The following is a 24092-nucleotide window of genomic DNA, read 5'->3' as shown; positions in this document are numbered from 1 at the left end:
CTATAGATAACCTGTCATGATATTTTTCTAGGATGAACCCGGACACAGCACGCACACACAGAGCTATTTCTTAGGAGTGACTTTATTGAAAAGTGTGGAAGATGGTTGATGATGGAACCAGAGTCTTTCAACAGACGGAGGTGTAGGGTGCAGAAGCTGGCCGGCAGGAGGCGTATGGAGAGACTGACCGGGAGGAACTCTGGAGCCCAAGACTAGCGACCAGGACGGAACATCTAAGCTGAGGACTTGAGACCAGAACGTCCGAGCCGTAGACTTGAGACCAGAACGTCTGAGCCGTAGACTTGAGACCAGAACGTCTGAGCCGTGGACTTGAGACCAGAACGTCTGAGCCGTGGACTTGAGACCAGAACGTCTGAGCCGTGGACTTGAGACCAGAACGTCTGAGCCGTGGACTTGAGACCAGAACGTCTGAGCCGTGGACTTGAGACCAGAACGTCTGAGCCGTGGACTGGAGACCAGAACATCTGAACCGTGGACTTGAGACCAGAACAGCTCACCAGGAGATGAGAACAGGAGTGGGAACAGAGCTGAGCTGGAACTAGGCTGAGACTGGAACAAAAACAAAGCTGACGGAAAGTCTATTGGCTGACTGTAACAAAAAACAACGTTGAAGGAAGTCTTCAGAACCAGAGTCTTTCAACAGACGGAGGTGTAGGGTGCAGAAGCTGGCCGGCAGGAGGCGTATGGAGAGACTGACCGGGAGGAACTCTGGAGCCCAAGACTAGCGACCAGGACGGAACATCTAAGCTGAGGACTTGAGACCAGAACGTCCGAGCCGTAGACTTGAGACCAGAACGTCTGAGCCGTAGACTTGAGACCAGAACGTCTGAGCCGTGGACTTGAGACCAGAACGTCTGAGCCGTGGACTTGAGACCAGAACGTCTGAGCCGTGGACTTGAGACCAGAACGTCTGAGCCGTGGACTTGAGACCAGAACGTCTGAGCCGTGGACTTGAGACCAGAACGTCTGAGCCGTGGACTTGAGACCAGAACGTCTGAGCCGTGGACTGGAGACCAGAACATCTGAACCGTGGACTTGAGACCAGAACAGCTCACCAGGAGATGAGAACAGGAGTGGGAACAGAGCTGAGCTGGAACTAGGCTGAGACTGGAACAAAAACAAAGCTGACGGAAAGTCTATTGGCTGACTGTAACAAAAAACAACGTTGAAGGAAGTCTTCAGGCTGACTGTAACAAAAAACTGAGCTGACAAGGATTCTGTCAGAGACTGAGCGGGAGTGAACACTATGGACCAGCGACGAGAACAGAATGAGGTGAGTCTTATAAAGAGCAGAACAGAGGTGGCAACAGATCAGGGGTAATTGCAGCCTGACAGGTGACGGGAATGAAAACTAATTAGTGTCCAGAGGTGTGACTAAAGCTGAGCGAGGGAGAGCTAAGTGAACTACAAAATAACAAAGAAGCCAGACAAAACTTAAACCATGACATAACCTAGATGAGGTTATCTATGTATTCTACAAGTTTGGTGGCACTACAATGATCTATGGTGAAGTTATTGCTCATTTTATACTTATTCTAATAATAAAATAGGTGCCATTTGCCATTTAGGCTTTGGGAAATTCCTCAAAAAAATGATTATTTTCAAATCCAATAAATGTGGTATAATATACATGAGATCAGATACATATGAAATTAATTTGATAATAATCCACCTCTCCTTGGTAACGCTGTTGAATATCTCTCTATGATTAATTGTTCTGGGGTTGCAACTTGCAGATGGTCCCTAAGCATCTGCGGAGCAGCGAGCTCTGCATAGGGTCCAATGGAATTTCCCCAGCGCGGTGGGAGACTTGTTTTAAGGAAACTACGGTTGTAGCTGACTGTCTGCAAACAGCTATTTCCGGGTCACGTAAACTGTGCCAATTAAATTTTAAAATCAAATTCTGCCTTGCTGTCCGTTTTTCCATTTCGTGTTTTTGATCTGAGCTTAGAATTGAAATATGAAAAACCAACCCTTTTTTCGTTTTTGGTTTAACCATAAGAAACAAAAAACAAAGTAACCAGTCCATTTTTTATTTTTTGATTTGCAATTGAAAATAGAAAGAACGAATGATACACGGATTCTGTAGCTTCTTCTAATTTAGTTGAATTCCTTAATTAAGGACAATCTGGACTCCAGTTTGTAGTAAAAAGAGTGAATAATTTAATATGAACTAGTTTCAAAACTGGTAAGTGATCACTGGGTGGGAATTAAGATCAAAGTAGGTCCCAAGTGTGTATAATCCACACAAGATATTTAAAGTACTAAGAAAAAAATAGCCTTTGTTTTTGTTATTGATGTTTGAGCTTTTTTGACTTACTTGGAAATGAGTGAAGTAAAGTATGAGAACACCCACTTCATAATAACAATTAGAGGAACACTTAATTTTCCTTTGAGCCTGTTTAGCATGAAAATATCACACAGCTGAATAGCAGGTTGCAGAAAAACTTGCCATTATACGTGTAAAAGTTACATTTTATTAACTACTTTTTTGTGCGCCTGTTAGATTCTAAAGTGCCTTGCAGAGTAACAGACTTCAACGTGGATGAAGAGTTCTATTGTTTGTGTGTGTTTATATTATTTAAGCAGTTGTATTTTTGACTGATCCAAAAAGGGCCAGGCTGTTGTGTGTTATCTTACTTTTGATTGCTGTCATCCGAAAGGTGGGGTCCTCACTGTAGGTTTGCTCCATCTTGTCTTTCTCCAGCGGCCCGACTCAAAACTGGCCAAAAGCCTTCCTACATCAAAGGTAGGAAAACAGAAAAAAATGGATTGAAAAGGGCAGACTTCTTAGTACCTAAATTCAATGTTAACTTTTTTCTATTCCTCTGACAGTTGTGATAATTATATGAACATTTCTGTTATTTATACTTAAACAAAGAAAGAGGCAATTGGCGTAGCACACTAAATTTCTAGTACTAGAAAAAAACAATAAAAAACAAAACTAGATATTACATTTTTTCTGTAATTAGTTACACATCGGATTATACGACTTAAGATATACATGATTAGAACATTGTTACCATTTATGTCTAAAGAGATATCCCTTTCTAAACCTTGGATATTCAGTATGGTATGTTCCTGACTATTAGCGTTTGAATGAAACGCATTGAAAAATGCGGCCTTCAAAAAGAAGATTGCAGTATGTTGTAAAGCTGGGAAAGGTTTTAAAGAGTTCTCAAATGAAATCAGTGATTCCCCCACATAAAAAACTATCCACAAGTAAATGACGAACAGAACAAAAGAACTGCCAACACTCCAAGGTACGGCTATCCAAACAAGTTCACATTGAAAGCAGATCAAATTATGTTTAACAAAGTCTCCAAAAACCCAGAAATGAGATCACAGGACAGGACTCTTACTGCTGTTGATATGTTAGTGCATGCCTATGATGCTTAAGTTTACCTTTCATTGAAGGAGTACAAGAAAGAAACCTCTGCTCTCTATAAAAAAAGGGATTCAAGTTTGCCAGAGAAAACAGAAAACAAAACCATCACTTCTCGAATTTTCTTTTGGACAGATAAGTCTAGAATTTAATAATATGGATACTTGAAAAGAAAACAACTTTAACATTAACCAAATACAGCATTCCAGAAAAAAGAACCTCATGCTTTCTTGCAGTATGACCTGGCCAGCTCATCATCATCTTAATCGAATACCCATACTTTTGACTATGTATCAGAAATAGAAACATACCAGAAAATGTAACAAGGGCTGGCTGAGCATTGAGAAATGTAAAGTCCTGGTACAGGTCAGCATCCCCTCCTTTACTTTATTCAGATAATGAGGCGAATTGAATAGGCTTATGCATGCATAACGTGCATAAGTTGTAGGTGACTACAGCGAGCATATCTTGGACATTATTTAAATAAATGGGGATAATACCAACTATTAGGGGGTAGGTTGTCCTGTTTTTTATTGGCTAGAAAAATAATATTTGTTTAAAAAAATATTTTGTTTAATTTGTAAAACAAGGCTATGTTTTAGTGTGGACCTCTAAATAATTCTTTTTGAACTAGACTGTAAATACTAAGCATTGACATAAATGTGTTATTCTGTTTTAGGTGAAAATTAGCTCTTGGTTCTGATGGGACAGGAGGAATTTGTCATAATTGTCATGGTTGAGTTTTGGTTTGGCTTCGTTTTTCTGTTATTTTCATTTTTTCATCTCATTTGGGTTTGCTTTGACTTTATTTATTGTTAGTTTTCATTGTTAGTTTTCATCAGTTATTTTCTGTCATCTTCACTTCACCTCCTCAGCAGTCAGTCACACCTGATAACAATTTACCAGTTAATTAGCCAGACCTTTGTTCCCCCTGTTAAGTGCTCTATTTAAACCTCCCTCTGACTTCAGTTCAGCACTGGGCCGTCTTCTGTTATCCACCACTCCATGCCAGTCCTCGTTTTTGCCTTGGATGATCTGTTTCTGTTTTCTCATTTAAGGTTAGTCCTGCCAGTCGCTTTGAAAGACTTTGTACCCTGCTGTGTTTCCTGGAGAAGTTCTGCTCTGTGTCCTGGTGTCTCCTGAGAACTGCTAACCTGCCTAGCCGCCCTGGAGAAGCTCCGCTCAGTGCCCTAGTGTTGCTACGAGGCCTGCTAGCCAACCAGCACTTTGCTTTCCAAGCCACCAGGCTTTATGGACTTACACTCCGGGCCGTCAGCTCCTGCCATCACCTACATCCCTGACCTTCTGCAGCCCTAAACCTCCGGTCTTCATCATCCGCCATCCAGCACACTTCCTCTGATAAAAACTCTTAAACTTTAGTCCTGTGTGGACTTCCTGAGTTCTTCGGTAAACAAACCCTGACAGTACAGCCCAGTCAAAAGATGAACTCAGGAACCACATGGGGCTTACCTGCAGGGGTTGATGACCCGGAGATCCTCGCATATGTGCAAATGTGCGAACGCCTGATGAAAGAAAGATATGCCAAGATGGCTGCTGCCCGGGACCCTGCGCCACCGATCCGAGCCGACTCCACTCCCCAGGTGGTTCACATGGGCGTTGTTACGGCTATCCCGGAGCCCAGGGAGAGAAGCCGCTCAGCCTCTCGTCGTCTCGGTCATCACCTCCATGACTCGCAGCTGGCCCCTGGAGTGTAGCTCATCGTTCCACCTAGCAGAGCCCCACGCATCAAGGAGAACCAGCTGTGGGAGTTCTTCTATGGTGACCGAGACGACCTTCTTCCCCGTGGGCCTGCTGTTAGCCCTCAAAGAGCCTCTGTTCCCCCGTCTGGCTCCTCCCGGCGCAAGCCCCGGGCACTTCGGCGCGTTGGGGCCTCGGAGGACCTGCCCCCCACCTCTGATCCCTCCGAAGCCTGTAGCCCGGCGCCGCCCTCCAAAGCCTGTAGCCCGGCGCCGCTCTCTGAAGCCTGTAGTCCGTCACTGCCTGAAGCTGCCGAGGGATTTGTTCTGCCTCCGTCCAAGTCTCACGAGGAGGTCCAGGAGGACCTACCTCCATCCAAGTCTCACGAGGAGGTCCAGGAAGACCTGCTCCCATCCACGTTCCACGAGGGGGTCCAGGAGGACCTGCCCCCATCCACGTTCCACGAGGGGGTCCAGCAGGGCCCGGCTCCGTCCACGTTCCACAAGGGGGTCCAGGAGGACTTGCCTCCGTCCACGTTCCACGAGGAGGTCCAGGAGGACCTGCCTCCGCCCAAGCCTCAAGAGGGGTTCCAGGAGGACCTGCCTCCGCCCAAGCCTCAAGAGGGGGTCCAGGAGGACTTGCCTCCATCGAATCCTCTAGAGGGGGTCCAGGAGGGTCCACCTCTAGCCTCGGTTTCCGCCGAGACCTGTAGCCAGACGGCACCTTTGACTGACCTGTTTAGCCGGAACCGCCGACTGCAGTCTCCGGGCCATTTGACCCAGCCTCGTCGGGGCCGTCCACTATGGCGCCCATCTCCGACTGACCTGTTTAGCCGGAGCCGCCGACTGCGGTCTCCGGACCTTTTGACTCAGCCTCGCCGGGGCCGTCCACCACGGCGCCCGCCTCCAACTGACCTATTAAGCCGGAGCCGCCGACTGCGGTCTCCGGGCCACTTGACTCTGCCTCGTCGGGGCCGTCCACCATGGCGCCCACCTTTGACTTTTCTGTTCGGCCAGACCCGCCGACTGCGGCATCTGGGCTACCTGATTCTGCCTCGTCGGGGCCGACCTCCTAGAGACTTTAGTCGGGCGTTGTTGCTCTGCCGCCTGCCTCGTCCAGGACGACCTCCACGAGGACTCTTTGTGGCTTTGCAGCCGTCTTTGCCTGCGCCCTTAAGGCCAGCGCTTGTTTGTTGTTTTGTTAGAGCTCGGCTTTAGTTTGGGTTAACCTAGCATTCTTCTGTTCGACCGTTATTTTAGAAGGTTCCTTGTTTGTCTTAGAGTTTCTGTTCATTTGGGTTTTTCTTTTTCCCTGCTGAGTATCAGGATTCTAGACTTTGCCTTTAGCTTTTCAGGTTTTGCTTTTGTGCTCCTATTCTAGCTTTAATTCTCTAGTCTTTAGCTTCGGTTATTGGTTCTTGTTTCCTTGCTGACTTCCTGTTTGCGGTAAGGCGTATTGTGTCTCTTCCTGTTGTTGCTGTGTGAACGACGGTCTTTTGCTTCAGGCTCTCTCGCTTTTTATCTTTAAACCTCTTTGTTGTAACATCTGTTTCCAATCATAAACACTTTTAAAACATTTTCTGTGGCTGCTCATCACGTTTGGGAACTCGTTGTGTTTCACACGGTTTGTTCTTTGGCATGGTAACAGGGCGCTAGCCTAGCTTTAGCCTAGCGTTAGCCAAGCCTTAGCCTCATAATGGCTTCTCTGTCTCTGACTAAGTCTCCTATCTGCTGCTCTTTGTGTCAGATGTTTAGTTATTCCTCTGCCTCCTTTAGTGATAATGGTACATGCAGTGTGCGATTTGCAAAAAAAAACAGAGGGGGGGGGGGTCATTTCAAAAGTTTTATTAATGAATAAAAGTTTTATTAATAAGGGTTAGCAAGCAGGTGCTCTTTCAGGTAGACTATTGTTTTTAAACTTGCACCATCTACTGTCGGGACTCGGGAGTGGGTATTAGTTTACTTTAACCGCTTTGAGCAGAAAACGTAATAATACTCTTTATAACAAACAACAAAATTAATTACAAAATAATATGTGTCTTGTGAAGGACACAGGACATGTATTAATATCCATCCATCCATCCATTTTCCAAACCGCTTATCCCTCATGGGGTCGCTGGTGCCTATCTCCAGCGTTCACTGGGCAAGAGGCAGGGTACACCCTGTACAGGTCGCCAGTCTGTCGCAGGGCAACACAGAGGGACAAACAACCATTCACGCACACACTCACACCTAAGGACAATTTGGAGAGGCCAATTAACCTAACAGTCATGTTTTTGGTCTGTGGGAGGAAGCCGGAGTACCCGGAGAGAACCCACGCATGCACAGGGAGAACATGCAAACTCCATGCAGAAACACCCAGAACCTTCTTGCTGCAAGGCAACAGCGCTACCCACTGCGCCACTGTGCAGCCATCCAGTGCATGTATTAATATCAATTTTGAAAAATCAATAATATTCAGGGGTTAAAGCAAAAATAATCAATTTGACTGAAAACATTTTCTAGTCAGCCCATATATTCCCGGGGCCGTAGACGTCATGCCACCTTAGTAACCTCATTTGCTTATTGTGCAAAGTCCACTTTAACCAAATCTGGTAGTTCCATTGACAATGCCTGTATCTCTCCACCTTACAGCTTCAGAGCCTTGGCGCCATCCTGGATAGCCCTCTCCTTCACTTTCCACATCCATAACATCACCTGGTTAACTTAAAAATTTGCAGCATCAAGCAAGTTCTTCCTTCACACTTTTGCCAAACTGGTCAAATGGTTTCAAGGGAGCTACATTAGACAATGTAGCTCCCTTGAAAAAGAAGGTGATTATTCACAGGAAGCTGGCTCCTTGGTTTAATTCAGAGCTGCGTTCCTTGAAGCACAATGTTAGGAAATTGGAGAGAAAATGACGCTCTACACACCAAGATGAATCCTACCTAATCTGGAGGGACAGTCTATTGTTGTATAACAATAACCTTCGCAGAGTTAGAGCAGCATATTTTTCATCATTAATTGAGGAGAATAAGAATAATCCTAGATTTCTCTTCAGTACAGTTGCCAAACTTACCCAGAGCCACAGCTCTGTTGATCCATCCATTCCCTTAGCTCTTAGCAGTAATGATTTTATGGGATTCTTCATAAATAAAATTGATTCCATTAAAAATAAAATAATTGGCATCCTCCCAAACATGATTACATCGTCCTCAGTAAGTGAGGCAGCATTGGAGGAATCCTTAGAACCTGCGCAGTGTCTAAACTGTTTAAAAGCAGTAGAGGTTTCTGAGCTATCTAAAATTTTAGCTTCATCTAAACCTTCTACCTGTATGTTAGACCCAATCCCAACCAAGTTGTTTAAGGAGGTATTCCCTCTGATCAGTGGTCCTATTTTAGACATGATTAATCTATCCTTGGTAAATGGATATGTACCACAGGCTTTTAAAGTAGCTGTTATTAAACCTTTACTTAAGAAACCATCTCTTGATCAAGATGAGTTAGTAAATTACAGATCTATATCTAATCTTCTTTTCTTATCTAAAATTCTTGAGAAAGTAGTTGCTAATCAACTATGTGAACATTTACAAAGTAATGACCTACTTGAGGAGTTTCAGTCAGGCTTTAGAGCTCATCATAGCACTGAAACAGCTCTGGTGAAGGTCACCAATGACATTCTCATGGCCTCAGATAATGGACTTGTCCTGTTAGATCTCAGTGCTGCATTTGATACAGTTGATCACAATATTCTCCTACAAAGACTTGAGCATACTGTAGGGATTAAGGGAAAAGCATTAGGCTGGTTTAAATCTTATCTGTCGGACAGATTCCAGTTTGTCCATGTTAATAATAAATCTTCCTCAAACTCTAGGGTCACCTGTGGAGTACCAGAGGGTTTAGTCCTTGGACCAATTCTATTTACTATATATATGCTTCCCATTGGCAAAATTATCAGACAGCATGGGATTAATTTCCACTGTTATGCTGATGACACTCAGCTATATTTATCCATAAATCCTGATGAATTCAATCAGTTACTTCGACTGCAGTCATGTTTTGATGACATCAAAAGCTGGATGACTTTAAATTTCCTGCATTTAAATTCTGACAAGACAGAAGATGTAATCTTTGGGCCAGAGTCTTCAAAAAATAAAGTTCTTAATCAATCACTTAATCTGGATGGCATTAACTAGGCCTCTGGTAATAAAGTTAAAAATCTTGTTGTTTTCGACTAAGACATGTCATTTAAATCTCATATTAAACAGGTTTCCAGAGTTTCCTTTTTTCACCTCCGGAATATCGCCAAAATTAGAAACATTCTTTCCAGGGGTGATGCTGAAAAACTAGTCCATGCATTTGTTACTTCAAGGCTGGACTATTGTAATTCTTTACTATCAGGAAGTCCACAAAATGCAGTTCAAAGCCTTCAGCTGATCCAAAATGCTGCGGCAAGAGTTCTGATGAAAATCAACAAGAGGGATCATATTTCTCCAATTTTAGCTTCCCTTCATTGGCTTCCTGTTAAATCAAGAATAGAATTTAAAATTCTCCTTCTAACGTATAAAGCCCTTAATAATCAAGCTCCATCATATATCAGAGCTCTGATTACCCCGTATGTTCCTAACAGAGCACTTCGCTCTCAGACTGCAGGTCTGCTGGTGGTTCCTAGAGTCTCTAAAAGTAGAATGGGAGGCAGATCCTTTAGCTATCAGGCTCCTCTCCTGTGGAACCAACTCCCAGTTTTGGTCCGTGAGGCAGACACCCTATCTATTTTTAAGACTAATCTTAAAACTTTCCTTTTTGACAAAGCTTATAGTTAGAGTGGCTCATACCCTGAGCTATCTCTATAGTTGTGCTGTGATAGGCCTAGGCTGCTGGAGGACATCAGGGTCTAATTTTCTCACTCTACTGATTTCTACTGTTCTTCAGTCTACTGTTCTCCAGTTTTGCATTGTATTACATTGAAATGACTGTCGTCATTTCAGCTTTTAACTTTTTGCTCTCTCTCTTTTTCTTCATAGTAGGTACACCTGGTCTGGCGTTCTGTTAACTGTGACATCATCCAGAGAAGACTGCATTGTACATGCAAAGCCATGTACAATGCAGACGACTCTCCATGTGGCTCTACGGTTACCCAGGAGTGAATGCTGCTTGTCGGGACTTTGATGCAATCAACTGGTTTCCTTATGACATTTTTGACCAATCTGTATAATCTGACCCAATCTGTATAATATGATTGAACTTGATTTTGTAAAGTGCCTTGAGATGACATGAGAGAGACATAGGAGACACCTTCTGTCACTTTTTAATCCGATTTTGATGGATTAAAAAGGGGCGGGGCGATTAAAAAGGGGCGGGGCTTATTTTTTTATTGACCTTTAGATGACGTAATAATTAAATGATATAAAATTTATATTAAACGATATAAAATTTATATTAAACGATATAAAGTTTATATTAAACGATATCAAATTAATATTAATCGATATAAAGATTTATTCTTATCTTAAGCAATAATTAATCGATATAAAATTTATATTAAATGATATAAAATTTATATTAAATGATATCAAATTTATATTATATCTGCTGGTGGTTCCTAGAGTCTCTAAAAGTAGAATGGGAGGCAGATCCTTTAGCTATCAGGCTCCTCTCCTGTGGAACCAACTCCCAGTTTTGGTCCGTGAGGCAGACACCCTGTCTACTTTTAAGACTAGGCTTAAAACTTTTCTTTTTGACAAAAATTATAACTAGTGGCTCATGTTACTCTCAGCTACCTTTATAGTTTTACTGCTATAGGCTTAGGCTACTGGAGTATATCAGGATCTAATTTTCTCACTCTATTGAGTTCTACTGTTCTTCAATTATGCATTATGTGTTGTCATTTCTGCTTTAACTTTCTGTTCTCTCTCTTTTCTCTTCATAGTAGGTACACCTGGTCTGGCGTTCTGTTAACTGTGACATCATCCAGAGAAGACGGCTCACCCGCTACTACCATCTAATGTAGAACAGATTACTAGATCAATGTGTGCTTCTGTGCTTTTTTGTTTCTCTTGTTGTGTCTCTGTTCTGTCTTCTGTAACCCCAGTCGGTCGAGGCAGATGACCGTTCATACTGAGCCCGGTTCTGCCGGAGGTTTTTCCTTCCCGCTAATGGGTGGTTTTTTCTTCCCACTGTCGCTTCATGCTTGCTCAGTATGAGGGATTGCAGCAAAGCCATGTACAATGCAGATGACTCTTCCTGTGGCTCTACGCTTCCCCAGGAGTGAATGCTGCTTGTCGGGACTTTGATGCAATCAACTGGTTTCCTTATATAGGACATTTTTGACCAATCTGTATAATCTGACCCAATCTGTATAATATGATTGAACTTGACTTTGTAAAGTGCCTTGAGATGACATGTTTCATGATTTGGCGCTATATAAATAAAATTGAATTGAATTGAATTAATTAAAAGGGATTTTCCTGACAGAGATCTAATATTTAATAAACCCAGTTTATATGACTTAGTGGTTGATGATGTCTCTGTGACAGGTTGCATCTGACAGTTTATGATTTTTAAGTATTTGTTCCTGTTTATCCTTTTGTTTTTCTTATTTCTGCCACGTATTATCACAGATATTCCATAATCTCCGGCGAAAGGCCCCGGCTGATGCTGGGAACTCTCATGTCTGATAAAAGTGTGGCCAGGGCCCAATCTGTATCACAGCGAAGTAGTCCGGAGGTCCTCAGCACCCGAATGTTCTGTGATACATAGAGGTGGAGGATCTGAGGCTCTGAGGCCTTTGGAAAATGCTGGTTTAGTGACAGCAGAATGGCTATATGGGGAGGATGTCATCTGTAGACCAATCTTAAATACTTTGTTCATGTTGGGAGAAAATTCCAGAAAAAGAAACTTCTGGGCTTTGTGGAGAGGAAGGCGAGGCGGGTGTAGTCTGGACCGGTGTTCGTGACGATGGAGGTTCTTTGTCCTCTTTTTGTCCTGCTGATATCTGGGATGAATCCTCCTGTAGCTCTGACGACGCCTCTTTCTGTGTCATCTTTCTGGCCATCTTTATCTTGGCTTGTTCAGGCTGTACTGGGCTTATCATTTGTTTTGGCACTGGATGTACTTGGTTTTGGGACAAAGCTGATGGTGCATGGTTCACAGACTAGAAGATGTTTGAAATCAGCCGTTTTGCACATGACCTATTTAGAGAGAAACCATTGCTGCCGAACAGATGTCTCCTCTCCCAAAAGATGTTAAAGATGTCTATGAAGGTTACAGTTGTGTGTTTGCATGTTTTTTCCAGCCATTTGTTTAGGATCAGAATTCTGGAAAAAATCTCATCTCTACAATTAACGGGCGCACGAGGGCCGCTGAGAAACACCTTGACATTAAGGCCATCAACTAAGTTCAACAGATGAATGTAATTCTCTTTTAATACTTCTGATTTTCTTATCGTGTTGACGTCCCTCAGGGCTTCAGCTTGTATTATGAGTTTTTCCAAGGTCGGGCGTTCTTTCAAGATCCTCGGATGGATGTCTGTTATATCAGACACCGGGCCACAGTTCCTATCGTTATAAATCAACACCTCTGTGTTTTTCTTGTTACAGAAATGTTTTATCCCACTTACAGACCCATTGCATAATATCAGGGTCCTTGGCCCTGTGGCACGTCTTTTTTGTGATGTCTTAGAACGAAAATCGTTGACATACCTCTGATTTTTGTCCTCCTGGGTCACATTTTGGAGCCGAGCAAATCTGTTTAGTAACGGAATTCCAGCATTTCCAGCAGGTTTACCCCTATCACTTGTTTTGAGAACAGCCCGCTGTTGTTTCACTTGTCTTGGGACATCTCTCTGTATTCTCGGCCAGTTTTCTTTGTCTAGGGGTGGGGTTCATTGATCCTTTGGTCTTGCACCCAGAGTGGTCCAGGGATTCTCATTTTCCTAAGGGAACTGTTTGTTCGCTGAGTCGCTGGGCTGGTGGTCACCGTTCGGAATCACAGGCAAGGTTGTTTCATTTCCATGCGCGGCGTTTACATCATAATTCACTTCGAGTCGACAGATTTTCAATTCCATAACAGCTATCTTTTGTAAAAGCTTGTCAAAGTCCATTGTGGTGAAGGTAGGCATCTTTCCAAAATCAAAATCAAAAAATAAGTGGAAGAGAATAAACAAAATAACTAAATCCAACTTTCTGTGGTTTTGGTTAAGAGATAAAAAGGAGATAAAAAGTAAAAGGCAGGAAAATGCAAGCAAGCAGGGAGCAGAGAAAAAAGCGTCCGAGCAGGCAGAGAGGCAGAGGCAAACCTCCCCCAGTCATTCCCCTTGATGATCAGGGCACAGAGACAGTACACCTAAAAAATTAAGATAGCATTGCTCACTTATTTTGTTTTTTTAACATAAAGTAAAGATATTTCTAAAAATATTATACACATTGTAAATACAAAATGTTTAAACAGCCTTTAGTACACCACTTGTAAAAGTTATAAATACTATCTTATTGCATTTTAAGGAACATCGGATATGTATGTGCTCTTTGTTGATGAAACTGAAACACCTCTCATTTTAGTGTGGGAGGTTTTCATGGCTAAATTGGACCAGCCTGGTGGCCAATCTTCATTAATTGCACATTGAACCAATAACAGCAGAGTATGAAGGTCCAATTAGCAGGGTAAGAACACAGTTTTGCTCAAAATATTGCAATGCACACAACATTATGGGTGACATACCAGAGTTCAAAAGAGGACAAATTGTTGGTGCACGTCTTGCTGTCATATCTGTGACCAAGACAGTAAGTCTTTGTGATGTATCAAGAGCCACGGTATCCAGGGTAATGTCAGCATACCACCAAGAAGGACGAACCACATCCAACAGGATTAACTGTGGACGCAAGAGGAATCTGTCTGAAAGGGATGTTCGGGTACTAACCCGGATTGTATCCAAAAAACATAAGACCACGGCTCCCCAAATCACGGCAGAATTAAATGTGCACATCAACTCTCCTGTTTCCACCAAAACTGTCCGTCAGGAGCTCCACAGGGTCAATATCCACGGCCGGGCTGCTATAGCCAAACCTTTGGTCACTCATGCCAATGCCAAACGTCGGTTTCAATGGTGCAAGGAGCACAAATCTTGGGCTGTGGACAATTTGAAACATGTATTGGTCTCTGATGAGTCCACCTTTACTGTTTTCCCCACATCCGGGGGGACTACTATCCTGCAAGATGAATGGCTTAAAATCCCTCTGACCACTGTGCAGGACTTGTATATGTCATTCCCAAGACGAATTGACGCTGTATTGGCCGCAAAAGGAGGCCCTACACCATACTAATAAATTATTGTGGTCTAAAACCAGGTGTTTCAGTTTCATTGTCCAACCCCTGTATATATATATATATATATATATATATATATATATATACATGCTGGAGATCGGCACCAGCAACCCCCGCAACCCCATGAGGGATTAACCGGGTCAGAAAATGGATGGATGGATGAGCAGAAAGTATATCCATATACACTTTGTAATTCATCTGGCTGCTTCTGTCTTTTGTCACATTATCAATAAACACAAGTTACCCAGTGCCATTGGAAGCCATGCATGACCATGCCATCACACTGCCTCCACCATGTTTTACAGAAAATGTGGTGTGCTTTGGATCATGAGCTGTTCCAATTCTTCCCCAAACTTTCTTTTTTCTTCTGCTGTTCCAGAACCAGGCTGGCTTCAGCAGGTGTTTTTTTGACAAAGTCAATTCTGGCCTTTGTATTTTTGAAGCTGATTAATGGTTTGCACCTTGTGGTGAATCCTTTGTATTTACTCTCATGAAGTCTTCTTGTTATGGTAGGCTTAGATACTGATGCATATACTTCGTGGAGAGTGTTCTTCACTTGAGTGGATTTTGTGAAGGGGTTTTCTTCACCATGGAAAGGATTCTGCGATCATCCACCAATGTTCTCTTCCATGGACGTCCAGGCCTCTTTGAGTTCCCAAGCTTACCAGTGCACTCTTTTTTTCTCAGAATGTACCAAATTATTGATTTGGCCACTCCTAACATTTCTGCTGTGTCTGTGATGGATTTATTCTTTTTTCAGCCTCAGGATGGTCTGTTTCACCTCCGTTGAGAGCTCCTTTGACCGCATGTTGTGTGTTCAAAGCAACAGGTTCCAAATGCAAATGCCACTCCTGGAATCAACTCCAGACCTTTTAACTGCTTAATTGATGATAGGTTAATGAGGCAAGGGCCCATGCAGCTTTGTTATTTATTTTGCAGTCTTCTGAGTCAATTGCCTATTACTTTTTTAATACTTTTGTATTAAAGAGCTGTAATTCCTAAACCCTTGCTTTGGATGTGAATACTCTCAAATTACAGCTGAGATAATTGTATCTTGAATATGTTAACTAAAATAACAAAACTTGTGTCCAAATATCCTTGGGCCTATATATATATATATATATATATATATATATATATATATATATATATATATATATATATATATATATATATATATACACACACACATCTGGGATAGACTGGACACCTGTCCAGGGTGAACCCCGCCTCTGAGTGCTGGTGCCTATCTCCAGGAACCAGCACCCCTCACAACCCCACAAGGGATAGGTGTGTTAGAAAATGGATGGATGAATGATTATACATGATTATACATTAATATATAAAATACATTAATTTAGAATAATTTTCTGATTGTTATTTTATGCGTCAGGCTTTATAGTGGGTGACAGCTGATAAAGAAATCGGTAAAATTCTCAAATGTATTAACCCAGAAATGCAATATTGTCATTATTTTACTATTATTATTATCACAAATTCAGTAATAAAGTAAATTAAATCACCTAAAGGCAGAAATATGTTGAGGGGGTGGAATAAAATCAAAAGATAAAAATGGGAGAAGGAATAGTGAAAAGGGAGACATGAATGTAAAAAGACAAAGAAGAGAAAATAATAAGATAGAGTAAGACCAGTGTGTGTCACACTTACCCCTGCTTATGTGATAAATTACTTCCTGATGGAGAAACAATTAAGGAGGCTAGAGAATACTAATATAACAGAAAAGATCACTAAAAGAGAACAGAGCAGATTAAAGCAAAATAAAGGTATAAGGGGAGCAAAGGAAAAGGAAAATCTGTCTCATTGCATTCATTCCCAATAAAGGGTTCAACTAAAACTTATCCCATAAGCAGAGAAGTGGAGTCCAGTGTCAAAACGCTGTATAATGTCTACAGTTAGAGAATATTTATGGAACACTAACCTGTTTCACCATGACAGACTTTGCTTCTTGTTGCAAACTGGTCCTCCCCTTTCTCTTCTCCTCCTCCTCCTCCTCTTCTGCCCATTGAGTATTTGCCTCTCTGCACCTCTTCCCTTCCTCCCTATCAAGCGTTCTCATTGCTGAGCAGTTAATTTTGGGATTAATACACGTAGCGGTGGTGGCTGGCTCTTTTGTGTGATTTGTAGCAGTGCTGCAGACACTTATCTTGGTCGTTACGGTGCCCATATTGGATTCAAGCGTTTTAGTATCTGCCAAACATTCTGTGGCGATGGAGTCTATAAGGGCAACACGTACCCAGGGATTAAGATAAGAAGCCCCCTCATTACAACTTCTCTCCTCCTGCAGCATGCTGACACTCACAGCAGTCGCGACTTTCCCTCCAACACCATCAGAGGAGAGGTACAGGTCTTCACTGAGCTTTCCTTCTTTTGCATTAGTGGACACAGGTGGATGAGGAAAAAAAATGTTACCTGAAGAGCTAGAGCTGCTTCTCAAGACTGAAGATGTAGGAAATGAGCTGCAGCAAGGTTTGGGAACAGGAGGAAAGAAGTTCTGTGTTTTCGTTGTGCGACCAGAGCTTTGTTCTGAGAAAGAATGGTCAGTCATCCTATTATTTACATCTGAATTTGGCCCCTCTTGAGACGAACAAGGTGCATTAATACTTAGCTGACAGCCACTAACCAATGAGGTATCCAAACACAGTTTATGCTGGAATGGTTGAGGTTTCTTTCTAATCACCATGCTGTAGCAAAGAGGTGGGCCTAGGTAAACCTCCTCTGTACAGGATTCAATCAGTACCTCCTCATTCCTAATGTCAGGACTTGGACGTACAGGCAGAGATGGGCTAGAGGAGTCCTCTGCTTGGCTTCCATCGGTGAGACTGGTAGCTTCACGTTCAAAACACTTAAAATCCAGACAGGCAATGTTATTCATAGTATTCTGGCTGGGTGAAAAGCATTTGGTCAACAAAGCTGACTGAAAGGCAGATATTGGCTGTTTGGTGCTGGGAAATAGCTCGGAGCTTTGACTGTTTAGAGCTTGTGTCGATATGACATGGGATGGGATGCTATAGGGCACAGGGGTCAAGTTCTTGTCCTCAGCACGCTGACTAACCTCACCACAGTCGCTGTCATGGGAAGAGAGAGACAGGTAGGAGTAAAAGTCTCCCTTCTCAAGATGGAGAGGCCTGTGGGAGTGTTCGAGCACCTGAAGGAAGAAAATCAAAGGTTATTTTGCTTCTGTGTTTGTTGCTACACAGAGGGGCTTAATTAAGAATAACCAGTATTGCTTGTCACTAAGACCCACACAGAGAAATTTCATGATTCTGTGTTTCTTTATCATTTAGTTTAAAGCAAAATCTGATTTCAAATAGAAAAGTTCAACCAAGATGCCACAGATATTAAACTTTTATCATTTTGTTTTTTAATTAATTTTAACTATCACACCATACAATCTTTATTTGCATATTAATGGTTTACATTATGGTACTTTGTTGCAAAGAACAAAGTTTTCTGCCTGATTTCTTTTTGTCTTTATAAAAATTGGGAACTGAAAACTGATTAACCTTTAGATTGCTTTACTTAGTGGAAAAAAATGTAATTATAGACTCAGTTTTGATCTGTGATGCAATTTATTGATTTGCTTCAACTGAATAAACACATTAAGAAAAATAACTTTCCTTTGAGTTAATTTCTCCTTGAATTGCACATAACATAGTAGGTCAAATAGGAAAGCTTCAGATTCATATTAATTTATGTCAGAATTTTACATTATCCAACCAACCATTCACAAATGTGTGATAGCTTTTGAGATAATGTCTAAATTCGAGTATTATGTAGAAGTAAATTTCTACCTTATCTTGGATGCATGCTGTAGAGGATTGGTCATGGACAGACCCACTGGTCTCCCGTTGGTTTGGTCCAACTGACTGGTTCTTTTTGTTTTTCAGTGCCACAGAGGCCATGTCCATAATGTCCGTTACAAAGGCATTAACATTCTCTTTCTTGCATTCATCTATAGTTTGTGGATGGGGCAACAAGACTCCTACATTGCAAGGGGAATAGGATTTGTGGCCAACTTTGGAAGGCAGAGTTGGATCTTTTGCTCTGACTTCCCTCCTTGTTTCCTCTGTCACCAATGATGAGAACTTAAACTTCTCTTTAATTTTGATGGCTTTCCGTCCTTCAGCAATCAATAGGCTGTTGTCCAATGCACTGTGGGATCTGCAGTCATCTGGAGACAGCAAAGGAGTTGTAGGACTGGAGGTGCTGTGGCAGGGAAGCTCCCCCCTCAGCTCGTCCACCAAACAGGAAGAATGCTTAGAAGAGAAGGGGTACAGCTTACTTGATGGTGATGAGCATATATATATTGTAGAACTTAAATCCATTTGAGGTCTCAATTTCCCAACATCTTGAACCGGCTCTTCTGTTTTGACATTCACATACAACTCCCTTAAAGTATCCTCTTTCTTAGTGAACAGGCCAGACTCTTCCTGGAGAAGGTCATCATCTTCATATTTTCCTTGTAAACAGTTGTGATCTACATTTCCATTCTCTATATCATCAACAAATTGGCTGATATAGCTTCTTGTCACATTCCTTCTGTTCTCGTCTTCTTGGTCCTGTCCTCTGGTTGTATTGTTGTAAGCATTTTTCTTGGTTTTTATTAATTGTGTAGTTGAATGTGGGAAGCTGGAAGATGGCGTACTTCCACACTGTAACTCATCCAAAAGCCCTGCCTCTGTTTTGAATGAGGAGGACGCAGAGGTACGAGGAGTTCTTATCCAACTTTCTAACTTCCTCTTCATATACTCAAGCCCGAGCTCATAGGAGGTCTCCATGACATCATCATTATTGTCCTCATCTTCCTCATTGCTGGAGGATACACCGTTAATCCTCTTGTCATCCCCATCCTGTTCATCCCGAACACCAAGTTCCTCTTCAGTGAGCGTCGGTGTGGAAGACGAAAGCAGATCACTGTCATATCCATCTACGTCTGTGCATGCTGAAGTACATGAAACGTTTACCAACATGCTTAAACCATCTGACCCATCTACACATTTCCCGCCCCTGGTGCTATTGTGGCAATGTTGCCTATGAGAGCTGGAGTTGGAACTGGCCACCATGTTTAGATGTTGAGATAGGTGATGCTGATTTCTGAACATGATGAAATCCTCAGACCCCAGAGATGAGTCTTCTGTGCTACTCAGCCCAGTTAGTGATACTTTTGATAATGTTTCATTGACCACTGATGGCTGTTCTTCCCATGAAGTGCTAGAAATGCCAGATTGTAAGATGTGTTCACGACCTAAAGAGGGTGAAACAGGGAATTGGTTCTTCTGTGGAGTGCTACTTTGAATTGACATGTCAGAAACACTGCGTGTCATCTTCACGACCAAAGGATTCTGAATGTTCTCCAAACGTTTCAGGAGATCAAGGGTTCTTTGGCTAAGGTCTTCAGCAGATGTCTCAGTTCCAGTATTTATGCCTGTTCTTGGTTCAACTATATCACTGTCTTTCTCCAGGACATGTTTCAGCTCATTGGGACTGAAAAGCCTGTCTACCACCTCTATGTCAGGGCTGTGGCATTGATTAAGACAGCTCTCCAGAGAGACACTATGATGCAGATAATCTTTGGAGGGGAATAACTCCATACCTAGAGTCAATAGAGACTCCAAAGAAGAGCTCTGAGACAAAACTGGACTTGATATCCTACTATTGAGAGCAGGGGTAGTATCAACATGATTACAGTGGTCAAAGTGAAAATCATTGTTTTCAGTCAGGGACATAAAAACCTTGGAGGAGTCATTGAGCCCGTGTCCATTTATTAGGATTTCAACAGCCTCTGCTCCTCCCTCTTTGTACCTCTTGTCCTCTTCCTCTTTGTTTCCTTTGGTCTCACCTCTAAGATCATTCCTTTTAAATCCATCAAAATTCTTAGAAATGTCCATCTTACTTCTTTCATACTGAGTAATTCTGTTCTTTTCCAGACTTAAAGGATGATTTTCTTGTGGAGCTTCATCATTTCTCCAGTCTCTTTTTTCCTTTTTTCCTACCGCCTGATCCTCGTTCTTTCCTTGTATTGCAGAATTTGTTGATGCTTCTGAATCTCCATTGTCACTTACAATCCCACTCTCTGAATCTGATTGTAGACTATTTTCTGATTCCCCGCTTCTTCTGCCACCCTCACTTTCCTTATTCCAAAATTCACTGCTTCTTTCCTGTTGTTGGCTATTTGACATCAAACCTCCCAGGAGGTCTGGGGGGGATTTAACAAAGGACAATGAGGAATCGTCATTAATGTTCATCAGCAACAAATGTCTTTTATTATTGACAGGTTTATTTATGTGTTTTAATGTGGAAGTAAGGGGAAACATTGGCTGCTTGCATAATTCAATGCTGTGGAGGCTGTACACTTGATATATGTTATTGTTTGGGAGGGCATCAGCAGTTATGCTGTGCTGCACATCCAAAGAGGATCCACCCTTTGATTGAGATCTCCCTTTTGACTGAGTGGCTTTGATATCAGTATGAATATCCAGAGGTTGATTTTCACTGGACAAAGCACTGTTTGAGGGCAGATTTGATTGTGTGGTGGTGGGGAGGTCAGTTGTAAGGTCAGGTTGTGGTACATGTTCTGCTTCCATAACTGTCTTATCTGTTTCATCCCATTCCCAGGAGTCATCCAGTGTCATTGCCACAGAACCCACTGACACTGGGCTAATCTGGTGGAGATCCTCTAAGTCTGTTTCCAGAATGGCTCCATTAACCTGCAGAAGAAACAGAATAAAACAAAACATGGTTGAAAATCTGGGTTTCCACTGGACGGAATTAAAACAGTTCATAAAGCACTCTAGCCACTCAAAATTGAAATGATCTTAACTATATTTGACACTAGAAGACAAGTGACGGATCAAAATTCATATTGCCCATTTTTATCTGGCTTTTACTTTTCTCCAGTAATATGCCCCAGAAAGGTCCTGTAAACACGATTTAAACACAAGTTTCAACTTCCTTTTGCTGAGTACATTCAACATCACTCACATTCCCTATCACAGTATTATTTTTCTATATAAAAGTTGTGCTGCAGATTTAAGTATGACTAGTCAAGAAATTAATAAAAATTTCACCAAGTTTGCCACAAGTATGTTTAATCTGTTTTTTTAGAGGATAACCGTGTTACAGAAAATTGGAAGGTAGAGCAATAGATAACCAAGTTTTAATCCCAACTGAAGCACCTGTTAATTATGACACAGGCATGAATGCAGTGAATTTACAAGCCTGTATGCAAGAAACACATTTCAATCAGGAAAAACTCACAAAGAGAGAAAAGGCAATTAGAAGAATTTATTGATACAATAATTTAAACTTTGGCGCTCAGACCTCGGCAGGAAACTTAAACGCTGATTTATACTTTAATGTAGATAAGCAGATGTATGAGAATAGGGATATTTCCCCCAGGTTTGAAACTGGTGGTGGAGTTTAGAAAAATGAAGTTGGTTAATCCATAGAGGCTGGTTTGCAAGGTAATTGCTTGAGTTAAATGTCAAACTTGGATAAACAAAGTTTGCATAAACTGTCCATGATGAGCAAGCATGAAGAGACTGGAGAGAAAAAACTCCCCTTTGGGAAGAAACCTCTGGCAGAACCAGGCTCAACATGGCGGTTCTTCTGCCGGACCGTTTTAAGAGTGACAGGGAACTCCATGAGAGTCCAGAAGGAACTACACTCTGGAAAGGGCGAGGTTGAAGGATCATCGAGAAAAAGTCAGATGGAGCTTGCTACAATTGTGGAGAAGGGGATGGAGGTGGGTTTAAAATGGTCGTTTGAATTGAGATCCGAAATTGGTGCGACGGTTCTTGCGCTTGCTGAAAAGCAGGCCGAGAGATGATTTGGAGTTACTTTTAAGGTGAACACTGGATGATGATTGGGCTTCGAGGAGGTGTGGTTCGAAGCTGTCATGGTTTTTATATGTTTTTGCCCACATGCAGACACAATACGGAAGACAGAGTGCAGTTTAAAGGTGTTTATTAAATGGTTCAGGTATAGGGATCGCACGGGTGTGGAGATCCGTCGAGGTCTGAACGTCAATGCCGAAGGAACTGTGGGAGGAGGAGGAGGAAAGTGTTTACAAATAACTAAACCAGATAGAAATTCCCAGAAGCCGAGCCGCTTACCATTTAGTTGAGCGAACCTAACCGGGGAGGGGAATTCATCATCAGAAGATTGAATTTACATGAACGGCACCATCAGTCCAAATGTCCACAACACACAGCCCATGACAAACTGTATGTGTGTGTGTGTGTGTGTGTGTGGGGGGGGGGGATTCAGGGGAATAAGTTCCTGGAATTAATGCCCAGGCTAGCATAATTAGACATAACACCTGCAGTTCATGGCAATAGTTATAATTAGGTTCTGGAAACTGTTTTAACCATAATCGTGGGTGAATTAAGCACTGATAAATTATTTTTATTAATCACATTTTACATCTTTGTTCAATGTCCAATTCGTCTAGCCTGCTTTGGCACCAAATGTGTTTCAAAAATGTTTTATTTTCTGGTTTGAGATCAGTGTCTTCACATAGGTCTTTATTTAATAACAAAAAGGCATTGCAAAATAATGATACTCTATGGTCATTTGCAACAATCTGAAAACTAAAGAAATGTGAAAACAACCCACTCAACAGAAACTACTCATAAGTTGCAACAAAAATTATTCCACTCTGGAACAAAGGAATTAATTATTCAAAAACATCTTCACCAAGCCGAAAATCCCAAGGTAAATACGTAATCAAAGCATTCAGAAAGCTCAGCTGTCTAAAAATATGCTTAGACACAGGAAAGCTTCCCTGCCCCAGACATAATTATACAAATTGCTCTAAGTCTCGTTAACGAGAGAACGCTAATTTATATTAGCCATTCATAGCCTATTAATCTAATAAACTAGTTGTCTAAGTGTGTGTGTTAGTGTGTGTGTTTCAGATGGAGTGAGTTTGTGTGGTTATTGCTGTACTTAAGACATTTCTATTAGACTTGTGTTTATTCTCTATTTGCTGATAAGGGAGATGTGGGTAATGAATGCACTGGGTTTTGTGCTGCAGATACATTGGAAAAACATTCACCCTTGAAAAGCCAGGATACCAGTTAACTTAATCCAATCAAACTAGGCATATTTTGAACCTTAAAAAATTCTATAAAGTTTTCCTGTCATTGTTCCTTATCGTCATTTCAAACACTCCTTACAACAGTTTATGCCTGAACTACAGTATTTTTACAACAGTAAAGGGTGAAGCCATTCCTAGTATCTACCAGCAACACAAACATAATTTTAAAAGTGGAACCTTACTTGATTGTAGCTGAGAGCATGCCAGAAACAGAACTGGCCAAAAAACAGAGCTTTGCCTTGTAAGTAGTGGTGATAACGTTTAACTCATAGAACAAGAGCCGTTCCAGAGTAAGTACATTTTATTAGGGCTAAATTTTAATGCATAGATGTTGCACAAAAAGCCTAAAATAATCATCTTTAATCTGAAATTAAATACTTAATAAAGTGACACATGAGTAAAAAATAGTTTCTTCCAAGATTCGGGCTCCAAAAATGCCTGAGGTTCTAGGCTCTTTATGTTTGTCTTCATGTTTTTGTTTATGTTATGACCACACCAAGCATTAATCCAGTACAGAAGGCCTGAATTGCTACGCAACCGGGGAAAAAACCTGGAGTTTACAGAC

At 41.8% G+C, this 24092-nt stretch overlaps 1 protein-coding gene across 4 annotated transcripts in view; it reads right to left on the bottom strand.

Annotated features, from left to right (window-relative positions):
• The window catches only part of LOC110366770 (A-kinase anchor protein 6), a gene marked incomplete at its 5' end in the record, with an annotated part of 86429 nt that overhangs the window by 11810 nt on the left and 50527 nt on the right, over positions 1-24092 (bottom strand). For 2 of the 4 annotated variants that reach the window (XR_004929310.1, XM_036131374.1), the window contains 3 exon segments: positions 2662-2759; positions 16346-17572; positions 18219-21134. Coding sequence is in view for 2 of the 4 variants with exons in the window: in XM_036131374.1 (XP_035987267.1) it covers positions 2694-2759; positions 16346-17572; positions 18219-21134 (4209 nt within the window). 4 annotated transcript variants of the gene reach the window in all.

The sequence above is a fragment of the Fundulus heteroclitus genome, unplaced genomic scaffold, assembly GCF_011125445.2.
Source record: "Fundulus heteroclitus isolate FHET01 unplaced genomic scaffold, MU-UCD_Fhet_4.1 scaffold_429, whole genome shotgun sequence".
Lineage (NCBI taxonomy): Eukaryota > Metazoa > Chordata > Actinopteri > Cyprinodontiformes > Fundulidae > Fundulus > Fundulus heteroclitus.
Note: the sequence above shows the minus strand (reverse complement) of the source record. Positions and strands in the feature narration are given on the sequence as shown.